Source organism: Sus scrofa, chromosome 18 (genome assembly GCF_000003025.6).
Source record: "Sus scrofa isolate TJ Tabasco breed Duroc chromosome 18, Sscrofa11.1, whole genome shotgun sequence".
NCBI classification, from domain to species: Eukaryota; Metazoa; Chordata; class Mammalia; order Artiodactyla; family Suidae; genus Sus; species Sus scrofa.
Window position 1 is genome coordinate 6,058,888 of NC_010460.4, and position 23,530 is coordinate 6,082,417.

The 23,530-nt window shown below is 53.7% G+C and overlaps 2 protein-coding genes across 9 annotated transcripts in view; one reads left to right on the forward strand and one right to left on the reverse strand.

The window, feature by feature from the left end:
* GBX1 (gastrulation brain homeobox 1) lies at positions 1 to 22,021 on the forward strand. Its single transcript, XM_003360076.4, has 2 exons — positions 1 to 573; positions 19,356 to 22,021. Exons 1-2 carry the CDS (start codon positions 42 to 44, stop codon positions 19,919 to 19,921), a joined length of 1,098 nt encoding a protein of 365 aa, XP_003360124.1. The 5' UTR covers positions 1 to 41; the 3' UTR covers positions 19,922 to 22,021.
* AGAP3 (ArfGAP with GTPase domain, ankyrin repeat and PH domain 3) overlaps positions 22,793 to 23,530 on the reverse strand; it is a 63,436-nt gene continuing 62,698 nt past the window's right edge. For all 8 annotated transcript variants that reach the window (XM_021078867.1, XM_021078868.1, XM_021078866.1 and 5 more), the window contains one exon: positions 22,793 to 23,498. In XM_021078867.1, the coding sequence (XP_020934526.1) occupies positions 23,292 to 23,498 (207 nt within the window). In that variant the 3' untranslated portion in view covers positions 22,793 to 23,291. The remainder of the gene's footprint in view (positions 23,499 to 23,530) is intronic.

Below are 23,530 nucleotides of genomic sequence, written 5' to 3' on the forward strand. Positions count from 1 at the left end.
CCGGAGGGGAGCGCCCCGGGGCGGCCGCAGCTCCGGGCGCGATGCAGAGAGCCGGAGGCGGGGGCGCCCCCGGGGGCAGCGGCGGGGGCCCGGGCACTGCCTTCTCCATCGACTCGCTGATCGGGCCCCCGCCGCCGCGCTCCGGCCACTTGCTCTACACCGGCTACCCCATGTTCATGCCCTACCGGCCGCTCGTGCTGCCGCAGGCGCTGGCCCCCGCGCCGCTGCCCGCCGGCCTCCCGCCCCTGGCCCCGCTCGCCTCCTTCGCCGGCCGCCTCACCAACACCTTCTGCGCGGGGCTGGGCCAGGCCGTGCCCTCGATGGTGGCGCTGACCACCGCGCTGCCCAGCTTCGCGGAGCCGCCCGACGCCTTCTACGGGCCCCCGGAGCTCGCCGCCGCCGCCGCCGCCGCCGCGGCCGCCGCCACCGCCGCCCGAAACAACCCCGAGCCGGGCGGCCGACGCCCGGAGGGCGGGCTGGAAGCCGAAGAGCTGCTGCCCGCCCGGGAGAAAGTGGCAGAGCCCCCGCCGCCCCCGCCTCCGCACTTCTCAGAGACTTTCCCAAGTCTGCCGGGTAAGTGCTGCGGCCGACGGGGCGCCGGGCGGGAGGCTCGTTCACCTGGAAACCCCTGCCCGCCGCCGGCTCCGAACCTCGGCACCTGCCTGGAGCCCTGGAATCCTAGACCCCCCGGTGGCGGGTTCTGCGGAACCCCCTCCACTTCCGTTCCCAACGCGGCACCTCTAGGTCCCAGGAGGGCCGCCCTGCTCTGTCTCCAGAGTGCCCGACGCCTCACCAAGCGCCTCCCAGAGCTGCCCGCCAGATTAGTGCCTTTCCTCCCAGTAGCCGGCCCTGCAGCCGCGGCTCCCCCGTCTCCTCCTCGGAACCCCTTCATTTTTCTCCTCTGCGGGGAATAGAGAGGCGGCGAGTGTGGGATGCCTGGGGACGGCGGCAGGACCCCTGGGGGGATACAGTGAGGCAGCTGTCAGTTCAGGGAGGGCTTCCGAGACCTCAGGGGCAAAGGGAGGGTCTTAAAGTGGTGCCGGCAGGTGTTGATGGCCGGCTTTCCTCTCAGTTGTAGAGGGCACTTCTGAATTGGCCCAGGTAGAGCGAAGCTTGAGGAACAAACTAGGGGTCCTAAAAGATGATTAGCTGGCAGGGGACCGGCTGGGCTTGATTGGGAGACCGAGGGAAAGGCGAGAGGCTGAAGAGGGTTGGGTGTGGCCTGGAGTCCAGAATCCACCTAAGATTCTGGAACCAGTGAGATCCAGCTAAGAGCTAATTCAGGAACCCTGGCCCCTCCAGGAGGCCTTCTCCCCACAGAGGCAAGTGTCTTCAAACCGAAACCTGTTTAGAATCCCTCTAAACAGGCCTCCCTACCTATCCTTAATCCCTAGAAGCTGGAGAGGCTTTCCGCTATCCAGGAGCAGGTTCAGGTGTGCTGAGATCCAAAGCTTATAGGATTTGGTGGGTGGGCTCTAGTGAAGGGAAAACGGGGACTGCTGCGTGCGAGTGTGGGCTTCCTGAAGCTTCAAGTTCTTTAGCATCAGAATGAACCTGACTCTGCTTCACACACCCAGCTTGGCAGGTGGAAGTGACCCCAGGGGGCCTGGGGGCCACCCGAGGGGAGACACGGAGATAGATGCAGGAGTCCTTTTGTCCTTGGCTAGGAGAGAGCAACTCCTGGATAGGTTTCTGGGCCCTTCCTTGAAATTGTCCAAGGGGCTAATACATCTCGACCCCAAGGGCTGCTGTAGAATCTGCTTTCCTCTTCTTTCCCCTTTAGCCTGGGCCCTTTGGCTTTGGGGATTCGGCTCCTGTCTTTTGCCCACTGGTTGGACCAGGAGGAGCCACAGACTGAAGTCTGAGCATCCCTAGGGAGGACTGGAAGGTGGGAGGAGATGTCCACAAGATGTGGGGGGAGGAGCAGCCGACAGGGCGATGGGAAGAGGCAAGGGTCTGTGGGGGTGGGGAACAGGATAGTCCCCAGGCAGAGAGGGCAAGGCGGGCATCAGAAGGTTGGCTTTGGAGGCAGTAGGAGCCCGGAGGACAGAACCGGACACCCCCCGGAGGAAGGGATGCACTGAGGGGGCGGGGCTGGGGGGTAGCCCCCTGGCATGGGGAGACACCCGGCCTCCTCGTTCAGCTTCCCCTCAGTTCTTATTTTGACCCCTTTGTATAGTGGGGGCTCTTTTCTGAAGCAGGTAGAATGTTGGCTGTAAAGCCAGACATTGAGAGAGAGAGAGAGAGGAAGGAATAGCAGAGGGAAAGAACAGAAGAGACATATTGAGGGTAGGAGAGAGGAAAGGACGAGCGAACGAGCAGCGTGCCCACATTCTCCAGAGGGAACGTGAGAGAGCAGAGGGCCGTCGATGGGGATGATGAGTGCAGGGTTCCAGCCTTGGCTGATGAAAACGGAACAGTATTTCTGGGCCAGAAGAGTGTGTGTGTGTGTGTGTGGAAGAGTTCTGTCTTGAGAGGATTTGAAAGGAGCTAAATAAATACCCTAGTAGGAACCAGGGAAAAGTTTCCACACACAGAGTAAATTTTTTTTTTTTTAAGCCACACCCGGGGCATGTGGAGGTGACCGGGCCAGGGAGTGAACCTGCGCCACTGCAGTGACCCCAGCCGCTGCAGTGACAATGGCCGACCCTGGACCCGCTGTGCCACAGGAGAACTCCCGGGAGTAACTTTTAAAAAGGTTTTAAAAATGTTATGCTGGGAATGATAGGAAACTGGAATTTTTATAGAGAGAAGGATGAAGGAAAGAGCTTCCTCACCTGAAGAAATTGCTGGAAGCCGAAGGAGATTGATTGCTGTTCTCGGAGTACAGACAAGGGATTTCTTTGCGAAGAATGATGGGAAGGGAACCTTAGGGAGGAAGAGTTTGGGGAAGTGTTGACGTCAAGGTGATGGCTCATTTTGGGAAGAGATACACATAGAGGGTTTACCGAGGGGCTTCTGGGGCTGAGCTGTGAGGAGAGATTTCAGGAGCATTCGAAGAGGAGGATGCATGGGGGGGCTTGCTGGCGACGGCTCCTCCTTATCATTCTTGGAGCAAGCTCGCCTCGCCTCGCCCCGCCCTCGTGTCTCCCTTTCCAATCCTGACGTTTCCCTAAAATAGTTGAGGACAGAAAAGGCAATTTCAGAAACGTTAGACGTCAGATCGGTTTGGGGGGGGGGTGATGACACATGGCCCCACGCTGAAAGTGGTGGGAAGATGCCTACTCCACTTTGAGGATTGCGTGAGAGCATTTAGCGTGAAGTCAGAGAGTTCCCGGGGCGAAAAATGGGATGAAACCTCCACATGAGCAGAGTTGGGAGAAGGAGTGGTACCTTTGCCACGACAGAGGAAGACTTGCTGCCCCAGTGTGCAGGGGTGACATGGGTCTGAAATTCTTCATTTACATGTGTCTAGTGTTGTGTAATTACTAGCCCTTTTAGTGAAATTACCGTGAAAATCTGCCACTTTGGACGATGATGAGCGAAGTTCTTTTTGTTGGGATTTAGGACCGTATCTAAAAACGTTGCTGAGAGTGGAGACAGATAACACCCAGTTGGTACTAGAACTGCTGAAGAAGACAGCAGAACTTTATCATGATGTGCTTGCAGGGGTGGAAGCTATCTTATGAGGCCAGAAGAGATACTATGTGCAGAAATAATTACATAGAAAAGGTATTGAGGACGGGATATTGGAAACCATGCTAGATTCGGAGTGTGGGAGCAGTAGGGATACTTGGAGAAGGTGTCCTAGTAGGAGAGAGAAAAAAGAATTTTGAATTTTGAATGAGATTTAAAAGTATGAATAAACAGAAGAGCCCAGAATAGGGCCAACAAGTCTTTTAGGTCTTTAAAATAATGAGCCACGTTCAAAACGTAAAATGAGACAGGTGAAATTAATTGTATAATATGGTTTCTTTAACCCAATGTGTCCAAAATATTATTTCAGCATCAATCAACAGAAAAGAATTTAATGACATGTGTTATATCCTCTTTGCAGACTAAGTCTTTGAAATCCAGAGTGTATTTTACACCTGCAGCGCATCTCAGTTCAGCCCAGCTATGTTTCAGGTGCTCAGTAGCACGTATGGTCCATACTCAACACAAAAGACCTAGAGACGTGTAGGAACAGTCACGTGAAAGGGATTGGGGGAAAGGGAGTTTCAACTGGGTAGACGGCAAAGTCCTCAATGCTTTAGGAATATGGAGAGAAGAGAGCAGTAAGCCCTTAAATGAACAGGAGAAAAAGAGATTTCTGCCTGGGATGGGATGGGCAGAAATAATCTTGTATGTGGAGGCGTGTGTGAGCTCCGACTGAGCTATCAAAGCTGCCCAGACGATGTGGTGCAAATGCATGTCACAAGGAGGACAGGTGACGAGGATGCTACGTAATGGGGGAGGATGCAAAGAGCTGTCTGTTGGGAGAAACGCAGAAGAAAACTTTAAGTTACAGGTGTCCTGAGCAATGATTCGTTGCTCCTGCAAAGGGCTGGATTGCCCGAGAACAAATAGTTGAGAGGAGAGGGATGAATGTCATTGCAGGATTGACGCTGAAAGTACAGTGAGAGACTGAGATGAAAGATAAAGCCGGCCTTGAGCCTGGTGAAGAAAAGAACATCGGTGGTCGAGACGGTATAGAAAAGAGACTGACGCGGCAAACCTGGGAGACGGCAGCGCCGTGAACGGTGTTTTTAAAAACTAACCGGGAAGAGCTGTGCTCGTTTCTGAACGGAGGTTAGCAGCAGCAGTGGACACGGTACCAGGACACGGGGGAGACCTCCTGGGGCTGCGATAGACAGTCGAATGCTGATCGCTGTCAGCGAGGCACCTGGTTGTCACCGGCAAGTGTGGTGGGTGACCGTCCAGCACTGTCAGAATAGGTATCATCCGTTATGACGAAGATCAGTTTGCTCTTGAGAGTAAAGCAGGGGATGATTTGGGACTTGGAACAGAGACTTCTGCTGTAAGAAACGGGATGGAGATGGTTCTGGGAGTGATGGAGAGTGTTTTCCTAGGAATTTTGAGGACGAGCCTACAGGGAGAGTGATGGCTCCAGTGACATTTATCGAAAGGCAAATGTTGCATTAACTGAACAGGACTGAAGGAACGTTTATTTAGGCATCGTGACGCGTGGGTTCAGATCTCAGCGTTGTCACTCATTAGCTGTACAGCTCTGGCAAGCCGCTCAGTTCCATTCGGGGCACACTTATTGTGTATCTGTTACTGCCTTAGTGGTGTTTTTAAGATGCTACAGGAGATTGGGAGTTTCCGTCGTGGTGCAGTGGAAACAAACCTGACTAGGAACCATGAGGTTTCGGGTTCGATCCCTGGTCTCACTCCGTGGGTTAAGGATCCGGTGTTGCCACACGCTGTGGTGTAGGTCGCAGACGTGGCTCAGATCTGGCGTGGCTGTGGCTCTGGCTATAGAAGATTGGCTCAAAGTCTTTTAGCTTCTCTAGGCTTCAGTTTCCTCATCTGTAACGTAAACATTTTAGTGCAGGTGGCTTTTAACATTCCTTTCAATTTCATAGAATTAAAAGCTTATTTTTCTAGCCTCAGCATTTAAGGTCGAGCTGTCACCATGGACTTCACCTCTTGTGAGGAGGTCTTTTCAATTACGGGTGGGGAAAAAATTGCGTCTTTATTTCTACTAACTTCCCCCTAAAAATTGGCACTTCCCTTAATGATGAAGATAGGCTGGAAAGCAGAGTGGTTTCAACAGAACCTGAGGTTTTTTGCCACCAATAGAAATCACAATATTTTCATAGGAACTTATAATCTTCAAAGACATCTTGTTGTTTAGCAAATTAAATAAGAAACAAGTGATTATATTTCAAATTCTCTTAAAATAGTTGGTAACTACAGTGTGTATATTTGGCTCCTAACTTAACATTACGTGTTTTATGTTATACACCTAAAAGCATTATTCTTTTTTTTTTTCTTTTTGGCTGCTTCCACATCATGGGGAAGTTCCTGGGCCAGGGATGGAACCTGTGCCATGGCAGTGAGAATGCTGGTTCTTTAACTGCTAGGCCACCAGGGAACTCCAAAAACATTATTCTGAGAAGGGATTCATGGGCTTTGTTGGACTATCAGAGAGTTCATGGCACAAAAAGGGTTAAGAAGCTGTGGTTGAGAGAGAGAGGGATCTCAGGAACAACAGTGGAACATTTTATCGGGAGGCTGGGACTGGGCTGCTGAGATGCCCTGTGCCGTAGTGAAGGCAACACTGGGAAGGCTGGCAGACAGACTGGATCTCTGCCGTGGCCTCTGTAAAGGATGAGCATGCTGAGGATGCAGATTATAAATGATTAGGAGCATAATTCCTTTTTTTTTTTTTTTTTTTTTTTTTTTTTTTTGGCTGCAGCCATGGAATGTGGACGTTCCCAGGCCAGGAGGCCAGAGATCGAACCTGTGCCACAGCAGTGACGCAAGCTGCTGCAGTCACAATGCTGGATCCTTAACCCACTGCACCACGGGAGAACTCCAGGAGCTTAATTCTTATATGTAGAGGGATGGGCACGAATAATCCATACTGGGAATAACAGGAGAGAGATGGTTATTGGAATAATGAGGGGGAAGTCTTTTCACTGGAGAGAAGGAGGAACATAATATGACAAGCGAGGGCTTTGCGTTGAGACTGATGTTACAGTGGGCTGCAAGGAGAGCGAGGCTTTTGCCTTGGAAATAACGGAAAGAAGGATCTTGGCGGGGAAGTGGATCGGGAATTAGGAAACAGCGATGAGAAAGCGGTGGAGTAGATGCACGAAAAGAGAGACGCTTCAAGAGAAACGATGAGAAGGGAAGAGTTTGTCTGTGGGAGAGAACTCTGACCCGGAGGGAACGGGACGGGCTGTGCTGGGGTCTGGACCCGCGACGAGGCCAGGGCTCCCAGGAAGGGGGTGTGCCCTGGCTGCAGTGGTGACGGTGAGAAGGACAAAGCAGCAGGTCTGGACAAAGCAGGGGGGGGCAGAGGAGGCTGGGGGTTTCACCGGCAATACGCTGCTCCTGCTGGGAGAACGGCGTGGCTCGGAGTCACGTGGGGCAGGTTGCGTGTGCTCTTTGGGAGAGTGATGGGGAAAGAGAGGCTCGAACTTGGTGTGACAGAAGAGTGACCTTCACGAGCAGAATTCGGATGTGGTAGGAAGAGACAGCACTGTGCAGCCCGTGGCCAGGAAACAGTGCCTTCACCCCCTGCCCATCCCTGTGGAAGCAAAAGGAATACTCCTCCAGGGATGAGAGGCAACGTCTGAATTAGAACCGAGGCCGGGGTGGTGGCGATCGGGTGGGGGGCTTGATGGGGGGGAGCTGCCAGGACTAGCAGAGCCAGGATCACGAGTAAAAAGCACTGTGGGGGGATGAGGATGGGGGAACAGGAGAGTACTTGAGAGCTGGGGGAACAGGAGCCGATGGCTTGACTGTGAACTACGGAGGAAGCGGTGCTCGAGGAGCAGTGCTGGATAAACTGGGACTCCGTGTTGGAAGCAGCAGGGAGAAGGGTGATACGGGGCTGCACGAGGGCGAGGAGGATGAAACTGTCCCGAGAGTGCAGGTAGGAAGTGCTTCATGCCAGAATGGATGTGACGGTTCTGCAGACACCGGAGGTGTGAGACGGCGTGGTCCTGGCCCGTCACACTCTCTGTGTCTCAGCTTCCTCATCAGTGAAAGTAGGGGTTTGAGTTCGAGGATCTCTAAGCTCACTTCCAGCTCCACCACTCTGTTTTATCTGTAAGGATACATTTGTTCATGAATTGTTTCCTTTAAAAAAAAAAAAAAAAAAAAAAAAGATTCCTGGAGTTCCAATCGTGGCTCAGCGGAGATGAATCAGACTAGCATCCATGAGGACGCGGGTTCGATCCCTGGCCTCGCTCAGTGGGTTAAGGATCTGGCGCTGCCGTGAGCTGTGGTGTAGGTCACAGATGCGGCTCGGATCCACATTGCTGTGGTTGTGGTGGAGGCCAGCGGCAACAGCTCTGATTTGACCCCTGGCCTGGGAACATAGACAACAACAACGACAACAAAAGATTCCTGGGCAGAGGGATGGAGGAGATTCCAGGCTTCTCAGTGTTGTGGTCAGGAGCCGACCAGGAGGAGGCAGCCTCAGGCACAGACATCTCGAGTGAAACCAGGCTGCACTTAGGAGGGAAAAGGCCCTGCCATCGGGGATCCAGTGGTGTCACCTGAGCCATGGCCACGCACAGCCATCATATTGAATGAGAGGAACGTTTAATAAAGGTGGGAAGAGGCCAAAAGGCCACACAAAGATTGGGGATCACTTATGACGGATTTGACACAATGCGGAAGGAAGCCGTGCCCGCCAGGGAGTGAGAAAAAGAAAAGCTGAGGTCGGTTCCTGGTCTTCCGTGTTCCTTCTCCATCCAGTACAGGCTGGATGACAGGGTGACCGTGGGCTTCAGTCCCTTTTTCCTTCAGTGATGACAGAGAGCTGGGTGCAGCCCAGAGGGAGTGAACACAGGTTTGGGGCACAGAGCATGGCTCCACCCTTTTGGTGATTGACAGCAAAATACTAGCGTCCGAAGTCTCTGTTTTTCTCACCCATACCGTAAGGGCCACAGCAGCTACCTCGCGGAGTTAAGGGTTCAATGAGAAGATATTGGCCCAGCATCCTGAAGTAATAGGTTTGCAAGAAATGATGGGTAGTATCCATGCACTGGGAATACGGGCAGCCATCCCGGGAATTCAGCTGGGGAAGACCGCCTTACTAGGCGTTGCAACAGGTGACGCTTACTGTGCTGCAAAGGGCAAATATTCCTGGGGGCGATGACAGAGGTAGCCCTGTATCCCAAGGACCGTTTACATGGGAGAGGCCAGGAGAGGACATTGTACAAATCTAATAAGGGTAGATTTCAAATTTTGTCTTTGGCTCTTTCTCTCTCTCTCTTTTTATTTTTATTTTGGCTGTGCTTGCAGCATGTTCCTGGGCCAGGGATGAAACCCACTCCTTAGCAGGTTCAACACCAGATCCCTAACCCGCTGAGCCACCAGGGAACTCCCTCTTTCAGCTTTCCTGTCTCACATTTTGCTGAGACACTCTGTGTAGACACCCTGTGGACATGGTGCCCCAAGCCCTTCTGCTGTGTCCCACTGAGGCCTGGGCTACCTTTCTCTCCAGGAAAACAGGCAAATAAACAAAAATAAGCAAACAGACTGCCCCAAACCTCTCCTTTTTCCTTCATCAAAATCCCTTGTCTCTCAGCTTAGTATTAGGGGCTCAGCCTTTGGAGTAAAAAAATTCGCACTCAGGTGGATTATTTAAAAACTTAAATTTCAAACATGTGGAATTTTATCTGGTGAGACTACGAATAATTTGAGGAGGACCTGGGTTCCTTCCCACCGTTTTCGGAAAAATGATTTCAGATGGGAAATGTGTGGCGGTGCGGGGAGGGGCCGACTTTCCCTGGAGTCACTCGATTATTGTCATTTCTGTTTACAGCCGGGTGTGGGGTGTGGCATCAGAACTCTTGGGGCTGCTAGTGACAGTAGCTCAGCCCTAATTTAGGCTAAAATGGGCGTGTATTGATTCACATCCCGTGAAATACAGGAGGGGAATCCAGAAAAGCAAAGGGGCTTTTTTCTTGCTCTTGTCTGGCTCCTCTCTCTGCCGTCGCCTCGTTCCCTCCTTCTGGGAGGAAAGGGAGGGCACAAGCAGAAGCAGCTCTAAATTTTTGTCATCAGGTTGGCACCCCAGTGGATTCCAGGGTGTGTAGAATCCCAGGATGATTGGTTCACGAGCTTGGGTCAAGTCCCCGGGGGGGTCAGATCCCGGTGGCCCTCCTGTGTGGCGGTGAAGGTCCCCACCTTGTGATGTGATGGCAGCCCGCTGACCTGGGCAGTGGATGGGGAGCCGTGGCCAACAGAAGGGGGTGCACAAGGGGGAAGGGGTGCTGGGCAGGCCCAGCCGCCAAACAGGTGCCCAATCCACCAGAAAGAGGAGAAGGTGCCTTCAGTTCCCTTTCCATGTTAGGGAGGAAAGCCTTCTCCGTGGCTGGGTAAGCAGTCCTGGGGGCTGGATACTGGGCTGGGCCCCTGGGACCGCTGTGAATCAGGAAGGCGAGAGAGATGCAGATGGGAGAAGAATTTTTTTTCTTTTTCACCTTAAATTTCTTTTTTAATTCAAGGGTAGTTGATTTACAATGTTCTGTCAATTTCTGCTGCATGGCAAAGCGACCCAGTCACACACACATATACATTCTCTTTCTCATATTATCTTCCATCATGTTCGTTCACAAATGATGGGATCGAGTTCCCTGTGCTGTACAGCGGGACCTCATTGCTTACCCCTTCTAAATGCAATAGTTTGCATCTACTGACCCCAAACTCCCTGTCCACCCCACCCCTCCCCTCCTCCTGGGAGACGAATTTCTATTCCGCAATGAAGCTGATTCCTGGACAAGCAAGAGCTGTCCTTGAGAGATGGGAGAGGCCATCGTACACAAGATGCTAGAGAAAATTGATATTAAAACAAAACTGTTGGAGTTCCCATTGTGACTCAGTGGGTTAGGGATCCGATGCTATCTCTGTGAGGATGCGGGTTCGATCCCTGGCCTCACTCAGTGGCTTAAGTATCCAGCGTTGTTGAGAACCGTAGTGGAGGCTGGCAGCTGCAGCTCCGATTCAACCCCTGGCCCGGGAACTCCCACGTGCCGCAGGTGCGGCCCTAAATAGAAAGGAAAAAACCTGTTCCCGTAAATGGACAGTGTTATTTTTTATGAGAGAATACATTTCTAAAGGAAAGAAATGCTGACTGGTGAGATTACATCATACAAACCCATAAGGACAGAAGAAGGGGAAAAAAGCGAAAGATCCCGTGGGAGTTTTGTCTTGGGGAAGGATGGGAGACATGGCCTGTTGGGGACAAAGGCGACATTTGGCGCGTGAGGCCTCTCCTGTGGCGTTTTCAAGAGCCTTGTCTGAGAAGGCGAAGGGCAGCATGGGTGACCAGGTGCCTGGCGTGGGCAGTGGAAGGGGCACGGCCTAAACTGAGGCTGGATTTGCTGGGAGGCGCCGGGGAAGGAAGTTACTGGAGCGGGGGAAGAGCTGTCTTACTGGGAAGGACAGAAAGAGCCCTGACTGGAGATGTGGGAAACCAGGATTCTGGACACGAATCTGTCTTGAGCTGTGTGATGGGGAAAGGTCATTTAACCTCTTTGAGACTCAGTTCTTTTCACCTGAAAATAAGGTGACTCACCTCCTGTTACTACCGCTAACAGGTCAACTCTATGTCTGCAAGTTGCTTGGAGATGAAATAATACGTGTGAAAGTGTTTGGGAAGGCGAAAGGTCATGCACGAGGCTCTTGGCAATGACAATGGCAGTGTCAGTTACCCTGAGGGGGCTCTGAGCTGGGGCCGCAGGGAAGCGCCAGGAACTGGTTGGGAAGCCGGCGGGGGAGGGTGGGGTGGGGTGGGGTTCTGGATGGCAGTGATGCTGAGCAGAGCAGGTGCTCATGTCAATTTGGAGTAAAGAATGCTGAAAAGGAGTTCCCCTGGCCCAGCCCAGTGGGTTAAGGATCTGGCGTTGCCACAAGCTGTGGTGTAGGTCGCAGAGGTAGCTTGGCTCTGGCATGGCTGTGGCTGTGGCGTAGGCAACTTCCATGTGCCAGGGGTGCGGCCCTAAAAAAATAAATAAGTAAAACAAAACAAAACAAAAAGAATGCTGAAGAGTCATGCTAAAAGTGAAAGAGAGAGAGAGAAAGTGAAAATGAATTTTCCTTACCGTACCTCACATTATTGGAGGGAGTGGGGGGGGCATGAAATGAATGGGGAGAGTGAACACATGGGATGTGAGCTCGTTTCTCTAAAAGATGAAAGTGCTGTCTCCAAAAAGAACAGAGAAACAATTACATACTGGGCATGACGATGAAATGAGGGTTTAGAAAGGAAGGTGGCAGGAGTTCCCTGGCGGCTCAGCAGGTTAAGGGTCCAGCCTTGTCACTGCTGTGGCTGGGTCAGTGCCGTGGCACAAGTTTGATCCCTGGCTTGGGAACTGCCACATGCGGTGGGCACAGCCCAGAAGAAAGAAGTGAAGGTGATAGCCAACGTGAGTGGATTTTGAGGGATGTCTGTTTTTTTCCCCACCTTTGCTCCCACCCAAATTGGTTTTGCCTTCAGGAGGCTGGGTAGTGGTCCGGGGGGCCGGGGGTTTGGGGCGTGTGAAGGTAGCGGGTTTTTGACGGAAGGAAGAGAAATCAGAACTGTGGGGGAGGGGCTTCTCCTCTGGGCCTAATGCTGACTTGGTTTTAGGTCAGCAAGAGCTGAGCAGACCGATGAGAGACGAGGGCACAGGGGCTCTGCCCGTTCCCGGAGCTGGGGGCCTACATGGTCCTCCAGCCCCTGGGCAGTTTCCACGCCAGGACCCTGGGGAGCCGGGCAAATCCAGTGCTACTTTCTGCTGGAGTCTGACTTGCCTCCCCAGTCCGACCTGGCTGCTTAGCAAGTGAGGGCTCCTCCTCCTCCAGGAAGAAGTGCCTGGCAGTGCCTGGAGCCTGAGAGCTGCTCGTGGGTGGGAATGATGCCGTGGCGTGGACTCTACAATTGCTGTGGTTCCAACCCTGCGACTTCTGCTCCCTGGGATGAAGGAGGGACTCACGTGATCCCTAGAGGTTCCCGGCTGTCCTCGCTGCCCCAGGGTTTTTTCACAGACTCTGTACACTTACCTGGAGGGAACAAGCTGAAAACAATATATCCTTTTTTTTTTATTAAGATATAGCTGATTTATAATATTGTGTAAGTTTTAAGTGTACAGCGAAGACATTCAGTTATATATGTGTGCATGTGTTTGTGTGTGTATATATATATTTTTTTTTTAATTAAAATTTTTGATTTTTTTTTTGGCTGCAGCATGCAGCAGCTGAATGTGGGATCTTAGTTCCCAGACCAGACGTTGAACCCGGGCCGCAGCAGTCAAAGCGCTGGGTCCTAACCACTAGACCACCAGGGAACTCCCTTACGTATTCTTTTTCAGATTCTTTTCCACAATAGGTTATTGCAAGACATGGAGTGAGTTCCCTGTTCTATACAGTAGGTCCTTGCTGGTTATCTGTTGTATATATAGTAGCGGGTATACGTTAATCCCAAAGTACCGATTTCTCTCTTCCCCCCTCAAATGTACTCTTATGTCACCAGTAAAGTCGTTTTCATACAGAGAACAGAACCTCTATCTGTTTGGCCTTCCTACGAGCACAGTCAGATTAGGTCCAATGAAACATTTCTCCTTTGGCTAAAATTATTCTCTCCAGAATCATTATTTCCCGTGTAAAATTTTCAGGGATGCCTTGTTGATCAAGTATTTTTGTTCATGTCAACCAATTATAGGGCATCTGCAGGTAGACTTTTACTCTTATGGACATTGTATCTACTGGCTCCAACTATTTCTAAATCAAATCTCGCAAATAGAAATTTTATCAACAAGATGTGTTTCTGTCAATTTTTAGTCAAAACCACATTTTTCCATGTGCAGTTTTTGTGTTGAGTATGTTTACTATTAATACTATGAATTGGATAAAAGGAAATCATCTACATTTATTTTTTGGCTAATTCATGAGAAAACAGTAAGGCCGTTCCAGGCCTGCGGTGTGGCTCCTCGTCTTGGACGTTTCCATCACTTTGGGTCCAGCCCTCTAAAGGGCGCCCTCTGTTGGTGGAGCAAAGAACAACTAGCAGGGCTCCATGTGTATCGGTGTTTAGGGCGGAAAAGGTAGAGCATTTTGTGGCTTTTTTCCCCCCACTTTTTACTCTTTTTTTTCCTCCCCTGATTCAATTTTTCCTCCCATTTCTCTCTCTAAACGTTTCAGCCCTTCCACTTTCTCTGGCTCATCCTTTAACTCTGCCACCCTGTCTGCCCAGCTCTCTCTTGGCCTGGTCCTCTCTCTGCCTGCTCTTCCCTTCTCTGTCCCACTCCTCCTGCCTCACTCACTGTCCCAGACCCGCTCTCTGCGAACTAGCCCTATTTCCCTCTCCCAGTTGCTTCGATTTCCCCACCCCCAGTCCTTGCAGGAGTTGTTATCAGACCCCTCAATGGTCCGATCATAACAGCTCGGAGAGAGACTCTCTGCCTGCCACGCAGGATCCCACTGGGATCAAGTAACCAAGAGAGCCTGGGAGCCAGTGCTTCTGGTATGGCTTTAAAAGCAGCACATGTGGGAGTTCCCGTCATGGCGCAGTGGTTAATGAATCTGACTAGGAACCATGAGCTTGCGGGTTCGATCCCTGGCCTTGCTCAGTGGGTTAACGATCTGGCGTTGCCGTGAGCTGTGGTGTAGGTTGCAGACGAGGCTCAGATCCCGCGTTGCTGTGGCTCTGGTGTAGGCTGGCAGCTGTAGCTCTGATTTGACCCCTAGCCTGGGAACTTCCATATGCCGCGTGAACGGCCCTAGAAAAGGCAAAAATACCAAAAAAAAAAAAAAAAAAAAAGCAGCACATGTGCGCTTGATTTGATGGAACCTGTCTGAAGTCAGGGGGATGGATGATTCCAGATCAAGGGACCTGGGCACCTCATCTCAGTCATCATCAACATAGATTTATTAGACAGCCCCCCACCCCCCCGGTGCTTGGAGCTGTGCTCAATGATTTCATCCTTCAAGCCCTGAAATCCAGTTTCTACCTTTGCAGCAGCTGTTTAAAGTACTGTAATATTGGGCTGAGTTTTTACAAGCTCTTGTTATCCTTGCTGTTACTGTTTACTGCAAACCACATTTTAAAAATTAGAAATTGGAGGAGTTCCCATTGTGGCTCAGTGGGTTAAGAACCCTACTAGTATCCACGAGGACGTGTGTTTGATCCCTGGCCCCGCTCAGTGGGTTAAAAGATCTGGCGTTGCCGCGAGCTGTGGTGTGTAGGTCACAGACCTGTCTTGGATCTGGCGTTGCTGTGACTGTGGTGTAGGCCGCCAGCTACAGCTCTGATTGGACCTCTAGCCTGGGAAACTCCATATGCGCGCAGGTGTGGCCCTAAAAGGTGAAAGAAAGAAAGGAATTGGAGTTCCCTGTGGCTCAGCAGGTGAAGTATCCAGCGTTGTCACTGCTGTGGCTTGGGCTCGATCCCTGGCCTGGGAGCTTCCACATGCCGTGGGCATGACCCAAAAAATTAAATAAAAATTAGAAATGAAATGTTAGAGGGTTTAGTAATGACATTGGGGATTGTTCTTGATTTCTTTTAGCTTAAGATCCTATAGATTCCCACCGCATATGGGGTCTTCTCCAGCAGATGTGGGAGCAGAGGGCCTACTGCAGAAGGGGGAGAATAATCTTCATGGAGAGAGTGTTTTCTGCCTGGAGCAGGGTCGTGGGGAATATTTTAGGAGAGGCTTGAGAAAGGAGGTGCAGAAATGGAGAGTGAGGAAATGCTTGGGGAGTAGCTTCTTTCCTTTAATGAACAAGTGTGTCTTCAGCGCCTACTCTGTGCAGGCAATATTCTAGATGCTGTACAGCAGTAAAAAAGTAAATAAATAACTGTGTGTGTGTGTGTTGTAGGAAGTTCCCATCTGGTGTATCAGGTTTAGGATCCAGTGTCGGCACAGCTGTGGCTACCTTCATGGAGCTTATTCTACAAGGAAGAGATAGCCGATAAAATAAATGGACAGGAGTTCCTGTTGTGGCTCAGCGGTTAACAAACCCAACTAGTATCCATGAGGACTTGGGTTCGATCCCTGGCCCCGCTCAGTGGGTTAAGGATCCGGCGTTGCTGTGAGCTGTGGTGTATGTAGGTCGCCTTGCTGTGGCTGTGGTGTAGGCCCGCGGCTACAGCTCCAATTGGACCCCTAGCCTGGGAACTTCCATATGCTGCAGGTGCGGCCCTAAACAAGATAAAAAGACAAAAAAAAAAAATGGGTAAAGTTGATGACATGTACTATAGCAACGAGTAGAGCAGAGAAGGGAGCTAGGCGTGCTAGGAGTTTAAAAAGGATGGTCAGAGATGGGCTCACTGATAAAGACCTGAAGGAGCCCAAGAAGCCAGTGCAGGATCAGAGAAGAACGGGGGAGGCGGGGCAGAAGCCAGGAAACCAGTTTGGAGAAGATGCCCATGAATCAGGTAAGCGATGATGAGGTGACTCGGACCGCAGAGGAGTGGTGAGAAGTCAGGGGCAGGAGCTAACTTAAAAACCAAGGGTTGGGCCCGGGTGGTGAGAGAGAGTGGGGGTGTGGTTGGAACGGCAGGGAGGTTGGAGTTACTGTCGACCGAGATGAGAGAGATGTGGGTTCTGATGGGGACAGCCTGGCTCAGGAGAAAGATGGAGAGTTCAGATCCTTGACCCCCTGAGCAAGGAAGGCCAAGGCTGTGTTGAGCTTGAGCTCTGGGGAGGCAGAAAATAAACAGCGCCGAGAAGGGCATCAATGTGATGAAAGAAGAGACCACGGAGGTGAATCTTGCGGAAATAACACAGGTTTTGGCTCGGGAGGAGGGGACGAGGAAAGCCTGGGGTGGAGGGAGGTGAGGACAGGGAGGGGCACGCCCTCTGTGGCCAGCGCGCACGGAGCTGGGTGCCCGGGGCGCTTGGGCAGCGAGCTGTTAGAGAGCGCAGCCCCCTGCTGGGGGAGGGTGCCGCCAGCAGGGGCAGCATCGGATGTGGCCACTTAGGTTTGGAGGTTAGATGCAGCATGAAAAGGCAGGGCAGGGGGAGCACAACACCTTTGGGGTGTGACAGGTGGGTGATCTGGGCAGGTGGGTGATTCTGGCCACTAAGGAAGGTGGACATGTGGTTCCTGAGGAAAAGGAACAGGTGTGGATTACACAGCGAGGAGAAAGGACAACTCTGGGGACCGAGAAGGGAACTGAAAGTTCCTGGGCGGGTCCTGGAGGTCCTGGGACGTCCTTGCTGGAGATCAGGCGGATGTTGGGGGCAGAGAGGCACCCCAGCCAAGCTCGCCCACCTCCTTGTTCTCTTGTGAAGCACATCACTACTCCCGAAGGCACTTTTCTTGGGGTTGTATTTGCAGCCTCAGACTGTGCTTCTAAGCATGCGCATGGTACGTGGTGATGTAGATGGATGCGCCCCGCCATCGGCAAAGCCTCCCCCTTTACAGAGAACTCCATTGATAAGGAGGTGACTGCTCACTTTGCGGATGACCCATTTTCTCTTGTTCTCTCTTCTAGATGGGTGTATTTTTTTTTTATTATTTTGTCAAAGGTTTACAATGTTGTTAATTTCTACCGTCTAGCAACGTGATTCAGTTACACATCTATGTACATTTTTCCACCTTCTTTTGCATTACGGTTCGTCACAGGATGCTGAATATAGTGCCCTGTGCTGTTCAGTAGGACCCTGTTGTTTATTCATCCTGTGACGCTGCTTTGCATCTGCTGATCCCAAACTCCCTGTCCATCTCTCCTGTGCCTCCTTTCCCCTTGGCAACCCCAAGTTGGTTCTCTATGTCTAGAGGCTGTTTCTGTTTTGGAGAGAGGTTCATTTGCGTCCTGTTTTAGATTCCACATGTAAGTGATATCATACGGTATCTTTCTCTTTCTGACTTACTTCACTTAGTATGAGAATCTCTAGGTCCATCCATGTTGCTGTGAATGGCATGATTTTGTTCTTTTTTGTGGCTGAGTAATATTCCATTGTATATATATATATACCATGTCTTCTTTATCCATTCATCTCTTGGTGGGCATTTAGGTTGTTTCCTTGTCTTGATTATTGTAAACAGTGCTGAGATGAGCCTACAGGGGCATATATCTTTTCAAATTATAGTTTTGTCAAGATACATGCCCAGGACTAGGATAGCTGGATCATATGGCAACTCTTTTTTTTTTTTTTTTTTTGAGGCACCTCTGTACTGTTTTCGTACTGGGTGCACCAGTTTACATTCCCACCAACAGTGTAGGAGGAGTGTTTGTTTCTTATTCTCTTTTCTAATTGGTTGGTTTTCTTTTGATTTTTGTTGTTCCACTGTTTATTGGTCCTTCAGGCACAACATAAGGGAGTCTGTAAAACTCCAACACTAAAACCATTTGTAATACGTGATTTGCAGCTCTGATGAGATGCTTAAAGCCAGTGGTTGAATTACATTTCAGAACTATGTATGGCTTAAACTGTTTCTATGCCTGGGAAGACACCTAAGCAGTCATCTGCTGTCCGTTTCTCCCTGCCCGCGTCCCTCTCTGTGTTTCACCTTCGCTGCACGTGCGTTTCTTCCTCCTTCTCCCACATTCCTTCCCGTTCTCTCAACTGGCACCAAGCTCAGGGTCCTCAGGATTCTGAAAATGCACAGAAAGCAGCTGCTTGTGCTTCTCAGCAAACTTGGCTAGGAAAGAGGGACGGTGGAAACGTGATGACGTCTTTTTAAAATTAAGGAAGAAAGGATCCTGGGGGGCTAAGTAAGTGGCGGAAAAATCTGGCCGCTGAGCAGGCGGCATGTGGCAGGGAGGGCTCCCCACTCCGGGCTGGGTGGTCTGGTTGAGGGGAGCTGGGAAGGTGAGGTATAGGAAAGCTTCCAACTCTCACGTCCTTGGGTAACAGGTCGAAGGACCCTGACTGGGGGGCGGGGGGTGGATCAGATGGCCCTGAACTTTCCATCTGGAATTGAGAGGGGAGAGGGAAGGGAGGGAGACGGAAGAGAGGTGAGTACTTGTCTCGTCCCGCCAGGCCAGGTGAGGGGTCCTGGGGGAATAGCAAAGGTGACAGCTGGGTCTCCCACTCTGTCCTGCAAAAGTCACTTCTTTTATTTTGTTTTTTTGTTTTTTTAGGGCCGCACCTGTGGCACATGGAAATTCCCAGGCTAGGGGTCCAATGGGAGCCGCAGCCACCGGCCTAGCCCACAGCCACAGAAACTCAGGATCCGAGCCAGGTCTGCGACCTCCACCACGGCTCACAGCAGCAGCGGCTCTTTAACCCACTGAGCGAGGCCCAGGATTAAACCCACACCCTCATGGATCCTAGTCAGGCTCATTACCTCCGAGCCACAATGGGAACTCCCAAAAGCCAATTCTACTCTGGCCTGTAGTGCCCTCCTACCTCCGGCCACTAGAAGGATCCTAAGCCTGGTTCCACAGCGCTCCATCCTGGGACCTGCGGCTGCATGTCTGGGTTTGGAGGAAGCCAGGAAGGTAGCTGGTACGGAGCTGGTGGTGGCGGCAGGGGGGGTGCCCAGCCCTGGGAATGGCGCTCTATGCCAGATGCCCCGTGCCTCCCCGACTTTGCCGTGGTGAAGTCTGTGCTGGTTAATACCTTTCTTCCCATTTCTTTGTCTTCCCAAACCTCCCCCCCCCGCCCGCCCACGTCCCCCTCCCTTCCCCTGACATCTGCTCCACGCCTGCACCTCTCCCTGCTGTCCACACCTGGCCACGGGCCCCGCCAACCTGTCTGCCTCTCCCCGCATCGGCCGGTCCTCCCCGCCCGCAGCCGAGGGGAAGGTGTACAGCTCAGATGAGGACAAGCTGGAGGCGCCCGCGGGAGACCCGGCAGGCAGCGAGCCGGAGGAAGAGGGCTCGGGCGGTGACAGCGAGGACGACGGTTACCTGGACGGTTCTGCGGGGGGCCCCGGGGCGCTCCTGGGCCCTAAACCGAAGCTAAAGGGAAGCCTGGGGACTGGCGCTGAGGAGGGGGCCCCGGCAGCAGCGGTGGCAGCAGCGGGGGTCACAGCTCCTGGGGGCAAAAGCCGGCGGCGGCGCACGGCCTTCACCAGCGAGCAGCTTCTGGAGCTGGAGAAGGAGTTTCACTGCAAGAAGTACCTGAGCTTGACCGAGCGGTCCCAGATCGCACACGCCCTCAAGCTCAGCGAGGTGCAGGTCAAGATCTGGTTCCAGAACCGGCGGGCCAAGTGGAAGCGCATCAAAGCCGGCAATGTGAGCAGCCGCTCCGGGGAGCCCGTGAGAAACCCCAAGATCGTGGTGCCCATCCCTGTGCACGTCAACCGCTTTGCCGTCCGGAGCCAGCACCAGCAGATGGAGCAGGGGGCCCGGCCCTGAGGGACGCCAGGAGGCTCAGACCGGGGTAGGGCCCCGGGGACCGCGGGGCGCCCCCACTGTGCTGTCACCCTCGGAGGGGCGCGGCGATGTCGGGCTCTGGGGTGCTCAGGTGTGGGCACGAGGCCCCGAGCCATTCCAGGGGCCCTCAGCGCGAGCGGGGCCCCGTCCTCACTGTCCGGGTGGCCTGAGGCGGACTCCCGGGGAGGGAGTGGGTTCTGAAAGGCCGGGGCCTCGAAGGTTCCTGGCAAAGGCTCTGGCCTGGCTTCTGACGGGGGTGGGAGAATTCCAGGGGAGACGCGGCCACGCCGATGACAGCTCCTTATTTATTTCGTGTAAAGTTTGTACATATGGCGCTTTCGGCCTGTGCTGTCCGCACCCCCGCCAGGACTGGGGAAGCCTGGTCCCTCGGTCTTCGGCCTGAGTTCAGTTCCTTCCTAGCACCGAAGGGGCACCGTCGTGCCTGTCTGTAGCACAGGGACGTGCAGAGACGCGCAACGGGACCTTAGAAACCTCCTTAGAAGCCTCCGGCCTCATGTCCCCTGTGTCATCTACCTCCACTTCTGTCCCCACCCCTGCCCAGCCAGCCTGTCCCGCGCCTGCTGTAGCCTCTGCACAGTAAGCAAGCAGAAGCTTCTGCACCTCTGCTCTCTGCTCCCTGGACAAGAGGGCGGACTTCAGGGCCGAGGCTTCACCGCCTTTGGTCAACGAGGGGAAATGAACTTGACCGAGGCCAGCTCAGGGGTGTGCAGGCTGTGCAGGCGGAGGTTACCAGTCCTGGGCAGGACTGGCGCAGGCTGGGGCCCCCTGGTCACCCGTGAACCCCTCTCTATGTGGAGGACACGGCAGCTTGGTCCACCCCCGACAGTCCAGACGTGAGAGGCTGAGCAGGTCTCTGCTGATACCGCACCCATGGTGCACCCGCAGTTCCCAAGCTTGGGATCCCGTGTCCTCAGGTTATGAGGCTGGTCGAGAAGAGCCACTGCAAAGTGGATGAGGTGGGATGAATCGGATGGTTCTGGAAGGTATGTGCTGTGGGGGAAGCTAGAGAGACAGGAATTAGAGGCTCTGGGGTTGGAATTCTGTGAGCAAACTAACAGCATTCACAGAGGACCAAGTAAACGCAGGGACGTGAGGCTTTGCGGGCACTTGCAGGAAACAGGACTGAAAGGGAAAGGGGACAACCAAAAGCCACTTGCCATTTTCCCTGCCTTCACCGACGGGCTCCTGTCCGGTACAGACGGGAGCGGCCGCGTGGGCACAGGGAATTCCCAGAGAAGCCCACGGACGCTGGCATGGTGGCTAACACGGCCTCATGGGCCGTGTTGCTTTGGGAGGAGAGCTGGAGCAGAACAGAGCCGTAGAGAAGAGAAATGGGCTCCGAGTGAGGCAAGGCCAGACAGGGAGGGAGGCCGCTCAGCCAAGTCCCCGGCCAGCCTCCTGCCCTCCCTAGGGGTCAGGCTGCTGCTCTTCTGGTGAGACTGAGACAGGCCTTCCAGGGCCGTCCTCTCCTCCTCAAGCACATGCAACGCAGCAGCCGGGGCCCGTGGGTCCAGGGTCTTCTCTCGCTTTTGACTGAATTTCAGCAAATCTGGAGAATCAGGCCGAAAACTGTGGTCCAGCCTGGCCCGTTCCTGCTCCAGGCCAAGGCTGTCTGACACCCACCTAGGGAACCTACAGGGTGAGAGTCTTTTTAGGACAGGAGCCAGGCAGAGGTCGAGGATCCCAGGAGCTGTCGTCACTTTGCTGTCAGGACTCATGTCTCCAGGTGTAGCCAGGGCTGGCACGGATGCCCTCTGTGCCCCCAGGGAGGGAAGGTGGGGCAGGAGAACTAGCACACCCGAGGCCCCAATCTGCCTTTTTCTCCCCCCCTGGATTTACCTCTGAAGCTTCCTAAACCATACCCTGCAGTCTTCAGCTGCCGAGCAGCTTCTTTAGGGAAGCTGGAGGTGACTGCTGCTAGTATTTTCTGAGCCCGGGAACCCATCTTCCGCGCCACCCCCGGCCCCATCTTTATTCTGCCCTTATCTTTGCTTAAGGTTCGTATCAGCCTGGTAAAAGGGGCTGTGGACCAAGAAAATAAAATCTGGTTTCCTCTCTGAATAGCGTTACTTGGTTAATTTACTGCCACACAGGCAAGTGCCCATGCAGAGCGCCAGCCACCACACCCAATGTAGCAGGGTTGTCAGCGGAGCGGCTCCAGGAGAGGGAAGAGCAGGCTTCCTGGAGGCGGGGCCCTGACCCAGCAGGTCCTCAGCCTGCAGCACAGGTACAGAGGGGCCCCTGGTCTTCTTTCTGGAACCACCAAGGGGTAGTCAGGGGAAAAGCAGCAGCTCTGGCCTCTGCCCCCAGTTTGGGAAGATGCTGGTGGGAGCCAGGGGGCTGCTCTGCCACTGGGGACCCACCTCCTCCCTGTTCCTCCAGAGCAAAGCCGAGGCCTGTGTCCCAGGAGAAGCACTGACCTAAGAAATGTGCAGCCACTCATCCCACGCCGTCCTGAGACTCCTCTTCCCGGGCACTGACTGGAGGAGCCCCGGGTTCCCAGGCTCCTAGGAAGCGGGTCTCTGGTCTGGGTGAGCTCTGGCCAGCTCAGGGTGTGACATGCGCTTACTGGATAGAACACGAATGGAAATAAGGAAACCAGCGGAAAAGCCGCCAGTGGTCGGTGGGTGGGGGCAGCGCAGGAAGCTCACAGCAGGGAGCACAGAGCTCACCGCGCCCCCTGCCTCAGGGGTCAGGTTCACTGCCAACACCAGCACCTGCCCGGCAGAGGGGTTGAGGGGAGAAGAGACTCCTTAAGGCACAGTGAGGATGAGAAGCCAGGGACCCAGGAGTGACGAGGAGTGTCTCAGGAAGAGCAAGGAGACACAGGAGGACAAGGCCACACGCAGTCTGGTTTATTGGCTCGTCACGCACGCGCACACACACACACACACACAAACACACCAGATATGTACACAAACATAAATATTCCAATGTACACATTTACACAGGACTTGCAGGTCACCCAGCCGCTGCCGCCCAGGCTCCGTCTCCGGAGAGGCTGCAGGGGGCAGGCGCTAGAAGGTAGGAGTCTGGAGGAGGGCGAGGTCCTGCCCCTTCTCCTCCCAGCACCTCCCAAGGGTCCTGTCCCTTCTGGGTGGCGCCGTAGGGCAGGGGGCCGTCGCCGATGTCCTGAGCCGCAGCCTGTCTCGGCTCCTTCGTTCCCCTCCCCCGTCGGCTCTTCTCGCTGCCTCTGCCCATTCTCCTCTCCTCCTTCCCTCCTGCACGTCCCTGCGTCTCAGTCTCTGTGTCTCTGCCACCCCAGGGCCTGCAGGGAGGTGGGGCCCCCGGCCCAGGTGTCCTTTCAGCCCCTCTGCCCTCTTCCTGGGCCTTACAGGATGCTTGGGCTTCGGTGCAGCTCCGCGGACGCGTTGGTGCCGTTGGCGGGCTCTCGGCTGGGGGCCGGGGCTAAGGCGCAGCCCTCGCTGGGGCAGCCGTGCTGGATCAGGATGTCCGCACACTCCTGGCTGCCGGCCCGGCGTGCGTAGGCCAGCGGGGTCAGGCCCCGGGCGTCCCGGCTCCGCACGTCCACCCCGTACTGCAGAGGAAAGCACACGCTTACCGCGGGCG

Bases quoted from the DNA above. Each gene is read 5' to 3' on its own strand.
- GBX1 (XM_003360076.4), top strand. From the start codon at position 42: ATGCAGAGAGCCGGAGGCGGGGGCGCCCCCGGGGGCAGCGGCGGGGGC. The intron at 574-19,355 runs GTAAGTGCTGCG...CCCCGCCCGCAG, and splicing joins GACTTTCCCAAGTCTGCCGG to CCGAGGGGAAGGTGTACAGC.